Raw genomic sequence first — 6,639 nt, 5'->3', positions numbered from 1 at the left:
TCGAACAAAATGCCTTTGTTGAAGTAGCTCCTGATTTGTTTTTCTGAGAACACTGACCCCATTCCTTCTCCGATGCATAAACAATTAATCTCCACCATGGTGTGCACACACATTGTGACCCCCCACGTGACCTCAAAATAGCCACTGCCAATAACAGTAAACATCCGGCACTGAAGCTTTCCATTACAATAAATGAAAGCGATTTCTATGTGTAGCATGAGATAGTTAAAGCAATAACAGCCTCTGCACTGCACAAGCTTTCACTAGTAGTAGTAACCGGCGTTGCACGGGTCTTAATAAATTATCATGAAACTGCGGAAACATGAGGCCTTACACTTGAGAAAAGACGGTTTGTGACGTGACATTTTTAAAGCAATAACCTTGGTAACCTCTTGAATCAAATCAAAACCCAAGCTGCTTTTCTAAAAGTTATATTTTAGCGCTGTTTACGGTTTCCGTGTACAAGTGCTTTCGGGTGAAGCCGGGCCAAACCGCTGAACCACCGGATCGATTCGATTGAAATTTCAGATATGCATTAGTTGTGTTCCGAGGCATGCTTTAGTCATAACAACTGCTTCGATCAATGTTCGGTTTTCACAAAAACTTGATCGATAATTATCGATTTTTTCAAAAAGTCGTCCGATTTCAACCAAACTCGGTACACATTTGCAGTTTGACCCAAAGAGTTTCATGACGTCGCGGTACTCAGCGGATGACCGGAAGACTGAAACTGAACTACAGAAGCAAAATGAAGCTGCATACCACTTAATCAATGTGTTTATTGGTCCAGCATTTGATGTGACACCAGATTATTCAGATTTATTTATGCTAGGGATCCACTATAACAGCTACACAGTGCATCCGAGCCAACACAAGTGCTTTTATCTTCACCGTCTGTTGCATGAGGTATGTGGGCCCCAGTCGTTTGATGACTTAAGGACTGTCGATGGCTCTGCATGCAGCACTTACAAGTACGCATGCCTCAAGCGAGTTTGCTGGAAGATGATGCGCAATGGGAGGCGACGTTATTCGAAGCTGTTGCACCCCAGACAACTAAGCATCTACGAGTTCTATTTGCTGTTATGCTGCAAATTTGTGAACTGAACAACCCTTTGTCTTTGTGGCTCAAATTTAAAGACGACTTGTCGGAGGACTTCATACGTCAGGCGAAGTTGCTTTTTCCTGGGATAGAAAGTATAAGCGATGAGGTATACACTCAAGCCGTGATCGACATTGAAAGTACAGTTGTATCATTCGGTGGCAATGACTTGCCCTCATACGGTCTGCCTAAGCCGCTACGTTCAGAGTCAAACTTACTTTCTACAGCTCTTTTGCGAGAGACGTCCTACGACACAGATGCCCTTACCAATTTCGTCTTAGAAACTGAACCAAAGCTTCTTCCGGATCAACGGCATGTTTATACTATTGTGTGCGCCACAGGAAAAGTGGTTTGTTTTTTCTTGATGCTCCAGGGGGTACAGGCAAAACCTTTGTAACGAAGCTCATCCTAGCGAAGGTCAGGATTTAAAAGAGCATTGTGGTTGTGGTCGCATCTTCAGGGATTGCTACAAATTTGCTGCCTGGCAGCAGAACTGCATACACCACCTTTAAGTTGTTTTCAATTTAACTATGTCAGAAACACCTACCTGCAATATAAGCAAGAACTCTGACCAGGCCCAAGTGCTGAAACGCTGTCAGCTTATTGTGTGGAACGAGTGTACTTTGACCCACAAGGGAGCCTTCGACGCATTAAACAAAACCCTTCAGGATATCAGGGGTTACAAAGCCCACATGGGAGTTGTTACGCTTTTGCTTTCAGGTGACTTTGGGCAAACTCTTCCTGTTATCCCCAAAGGCACGCGAGCAGATGAGGTTCAAGCATGCCTTAAGTCGTCTCCGCTCTGGCATCATGTCAGGTCACTGACCCTGACAATCAAAATGAGGGCTCGATTGCTCGGCGACCAAACGTCGGCTAACTTCTCAAGTGACATTCTGAAACTTCGTGATGGTAAAGTGTCTCTTGACGCTGATGGGGAACTGGACGTCCACCCGTTCACAACTTCTGTTTCATCTTTGGCCGAACTCACCCATAAAGTTTTTCCCCATTTAAAAGATAATTACTTCAGCCATGAATGGCTGTCTGAAAGAGCAGTGCTGGCTCCGAAAAATGTGACCGTTACAAAACTCAATGATTAACTGTTGCAGTCACTTCCTGGTGCTCCTTTCGCATAAAAATCTATAGATACGATGGTAGATGCGAATGAATCGGTGAATTTCCCAACATGGTACATAGCAGCAAAACACACACACACACACACACATACACACACTCAGACATGCACACACAAGGAGACAGATGTATATACATACATATACACACATGCACACACATACATAAAAAAAAAAAACACACAAACACAGGAATATGCAGAATACATACATACGTACATGCAAACACACACATACATACATATATACATACACACATATATACATATATACATATGCACACACACACACAGACATACATACACACACATGCACACATGCATACATACACATGCACACTGAGACACACACATGTGCAAAAACAAACAAAAGCAAAAACAGAACGCAGCGTAAATAACGGACAGAGTCAAGACTATTGAAAAGGTTGCAAGATGCAACGAAAATTTTAGGAAAATAAAAATAAGAAATAAGTGGAAATTTTAACGATGAGTGTGTTAAATTTTAAGGCACAATAAGAAAATGACTCTCCACAGACACAACAGAATATGCTTCAACACACGAAATCACATAAAAATATCTTGCAAACCAAATCCAAAAACGAAATAAAATATTACAGTGATTGGCTTATACATTTTCTGTCAACAGTAACCCCAAAAAGTGCCCAGGAATTCTAAAATCAAATTCTTGTCTCCAGTCTCATGGAGCTGAGTTCAATAAATTATAGATAACGTCTTCGCTGTTGATGATGTCAAACTATAACAAAAAACATGTTGGAAGCAGTGAATCGGTGCACATCGTTATCCTCCCCTAAACCATGTGAAATGCCTTCAGCTAATGATTTTAACACATACTTGTTTCCTGTGATTTGTAGTCCTATATCTTATCACTGAGCTGTTTCCGTTTAATCTCATTAGTGGAATTTATTCAAACTAAATTGTAATCCTAAATGACATTATTGCAATGAACACATCAATTCCGATAAATAAATGGGAATTAAAACTGAGAAATTATTCTTTCAATATTGATGTAATGATTATTCATTTTGATTTTGAGTTCAATCATTATGAATGTATTTCAATGCAAATTAGAAGTTTGTAACCGGTGTATTTTCTTGCTAGCTACATTAATGATTTATAACATTGTGTCGCTTTTCTGTCGTCTTGGTGTTATATTCAAAAGGCTAATAAACTAGTCAACTATTTTTTATGCGAGAAGCAGAAACGTCTTCGAATTCATACTGAATTCTTGTTAAACTTTTCTTTCAGAGACTTCGACACAGATGAAGCACAATTATTTTCTTTGCCACTACCACGGAGAGGTACACGTTATCGGGCAGACGTTCACAGCTGGAGATAAATGTAATACGTGTACTTGCAAATCGAAAGGAACTATAACATGTACTGAACGAAAGTGCTCTCAAGGAAAAAGTCAAGGTAATACGAAACATGGCAGAAAGAAAATAACTCAGAGAGGCGTCTTGCCTACTAAATACAGATAAGGTAGAATCTTGGATGCGTAATATAGTAAACTGAGGAGGGTGTTCTGCTTTCTAAGTTCCGGATAAGGTCTTACATCGGTAACGTAGCAGACTAAAGGACTTCCATCAACTAAGTTTATCCAAGCAATGTGTGTGTGTATGTTTATATATATATATATATATATAATAGAAATATGTTACAAAAACAAAATAGAAACTACACGTGGAAATGTAATGGGAAAGTAAGAAGAAAAATAAGCGAAAATGCACATTGAAAATCAAAAAAAGTAAAGGCTTTTTATGAAAAGTAATGATAGATATATACAATTAGATGAACTGAGGTAGGAATAAAAGTAATAAAAGTCATTATTGTGAGCTGTTAAAGAGATTCAAAAGCATATTGGTTTCGTAATAACTCTAATCATTGCTTTGAAAGCACACCGAATACTGAACGGTGTCAGGTCTACTAGTCCCTGAGTAAAAAGATTATGTGTAAGGGAGGTAAGTAGTTCTGGATTTGGTGCAATTAGGGTAGATCTAGCTCTGTAATGTGAATGGTGTATGGGGTGTATGGGGATTAGTGGTATTAAATGGAAGGTTAGTAGTGTTCTATATTATGTTATGTGTTCATATTTAGTTGTGGAAGATATTTATTGATGAAAGTTGCCTCTTTATTCATTCTTTGTTTATTGAGGTGTTCTGTGAACATTGATAGAGGGGAAAAATTAGGAAAATAGGATTAAGATTCCTCGCACACCTTTCTATGTGTCCACTGATCTGTATCTGTCTGTAATGTGGGTGACGGCTTTGTTCTTTGTGGAGAGTGGTTCTTCTACGGAGTGACATTCCTGTTTGGCCAATATAATTATTACCACACCCTAAGCATATAATGGCATAGATTAGATTTTCCGAGGCACAGGCGAAATTTGATTTAATCTTAAATATTTCACCTTGTTTAAAGTGGAACTCTGAACCCCTCCAAAAGGTGGGGGCAAGTACCACAGTTAGGTCGACCACATTTTTTCACTTTTGGTTCTGTTGTTAATGGATACAGCCTTGCGCTGGTTAATATTTTTTCAGTGATTTAGATTGCATTTTACTTTTGATAATTTTGTGCAAGTCTAAAATTTGTTCATTGTTTTATCTCTTGTAAGGATGGGTAGATTTTGGATGATAACGTTAAAGGCTTCGTTGTTTCTAGTGTTATGTGTGGAGACGTATGGCAGTATTTTTAAGTCTGGTTTAGTATTTCGGTTGACTTCCCTTAATGTTCGTATGTCTATTTCCTTAGCTCGTTTAATTCCATCATTTATTAAAGATATTGGGTAATGTCTTTTGATTAGTATTGATCTGAGTTCAAGGAGTATTCGTTCCCGAGTATAGGAGTATGTGTGTGTGTGTGTGTGTGTGTGTGTGTGTGTGTGTGTGTGTGTGTGTGTGTGTATATGAAGGTGCATGGCAAGGCCCAGTGGTTAGAGCATCGGGCTTACAATCGGGAAATTGTAAATTCGATTCCTGGACCGGGCTGTGTATTGTGTTTTGAGCAAGACACTTTATTTGACGTTACTCCAGTTCATTCAGCTGTAGAAATGGGTTGCGTCATCACTGACAGCCAAGCTGTATCGGTCTTTATATTTCTCTTAGACAACATCGATGGCGTGGAGAGGGAAGACTGATATGCATGAGCGACTGGTGGTCTCCCACAAACAACCTTGCCCGGACTTCTGCCTCGGAGGGAAACTTTCTAGATGCAATCCTCTGATCATTCATGACTGAAGGGGCTTTTAGAAACAGCTGTAAGATAATGAAGTTCATAAGATAATAATTTATTCCTTTGTCATCTCATTTTCCTATTACCTCTCTATACTCGTTTAGCACTTTGTTTTGAAGTAAGCATATACTGAGTTCTATACCAGGTTATTAGTCTCGAAATACGTAAGGGAAATATATATATGTATATGCAGATAGATAGATAGATAGATAGATAGATAGATAGATAGATAGATAGATAGATAGATAGATAGATGGATGGATGGATGGATGGATGGATGGATGGACATAGATAGATAGATAGATAGATAGATAGATAGATAGATAGATAGATAGATAGATAGATAGATAGATAGAAAGTATGGGGGTTTAGTTCACAAGTAATCTAAACGATTAGGTACGCTAGGTAAGTGCTGTAACGGATTACTGGGGCTCCAAGTTTATAGCTGAGACGGTAGTTATGGAGATATTGCAGATTTCCGATGCAGCGGATATATAATTGTTAAACAGGTCAACAAATGTTAAAGCAAGGCAAACATCTCGAGTCGTATACACTATTATAATTGGAAAAAATTCAGTCCCACAGTTTTTTCTGAGATATCCCGCCATTAGAGACAAATAGGGAAAAATAGGGAAAATGAGAATGAAATATATATATTAATGCGATGACATAGAGGGAGGGAGTAAAAGAATAAGGAGATGGAGAGAAAGAAGAAAAGGAAACATAAAAGTTCATAGTTCAACTTTTCGATGTTGTAGGAACAAGTGCATAAGTCCTTAGGTGCAATCCTGCATAGTTCCATGTGGGTTTTAAATCCAGAGAAAAAAAGACGTTTACTATATCAGGATTTTAACCCACATGGATCTACGCAGGATTGCACCTAAGGACTTATGCTCTTGTTTCTACAACATCGGAAAGTTGAACTATGAACTTTTATGTTTCTTTTTTCTTCTTTCTCTCCTCTTCTTATTTTTTTTTACTCCCATCTCATTAATATATATATACCATTCTTATTTTTCCCAATTTGCCTCTAATGACAGAATATTCTATACTCGGGGATATTCCAGAAATAATTGTAAGAATTTGAATTTTTTCCAATAATAATATTGTATACGACTTGAGATGTTTGCTTTGCCTTAACGTCTGTTGTCCTCTTTAACAA

The 6,639-nt window shown here is 38.3% G+C and overlaps 1 protein-coding gene across 1 annotated transcript in view; it reads left to right on the top strand.

Moving 5' to 3' along the window:
* Window positions 1-6,639, top strand: part of LOC106879740 (kielin/chordin-like protein) — a 50,240-nt gene that overhangs the window by 39,913 nt on the left and 3,688 nt on the right. The window contains exon 15 of the mRNA XM_052971978.1: window positions 3,495-3,662. Coding sequence (XP_052827938.1) covers window positions 3,495-3,662 — 168 coding nt within the window. The remainder of the gene's footprint in view (window positions 1-3,494; window positions 3,663-6,639) is intronic.

The sequence above is a fragment of the Octopus bimaculoides genome, chromosome 11 (genome assembly GCF_001194135.2).
Source record: "Octopus bimaculoides isolate UCB-OBI-ISO-001 chromosome 11, ASM119413v2, whole genome shotgun sequence".
NCBI lineage: Eukaryota > Metazoa > Mollusca > Cephalopoda > Octopoda > Octopodidae > Octopus > Octopus bimaculoides.
Note: the sequence above shows the minus strand (reverse complement) of the source record. Positions and strands in the feature narration are given on the sequence as shown.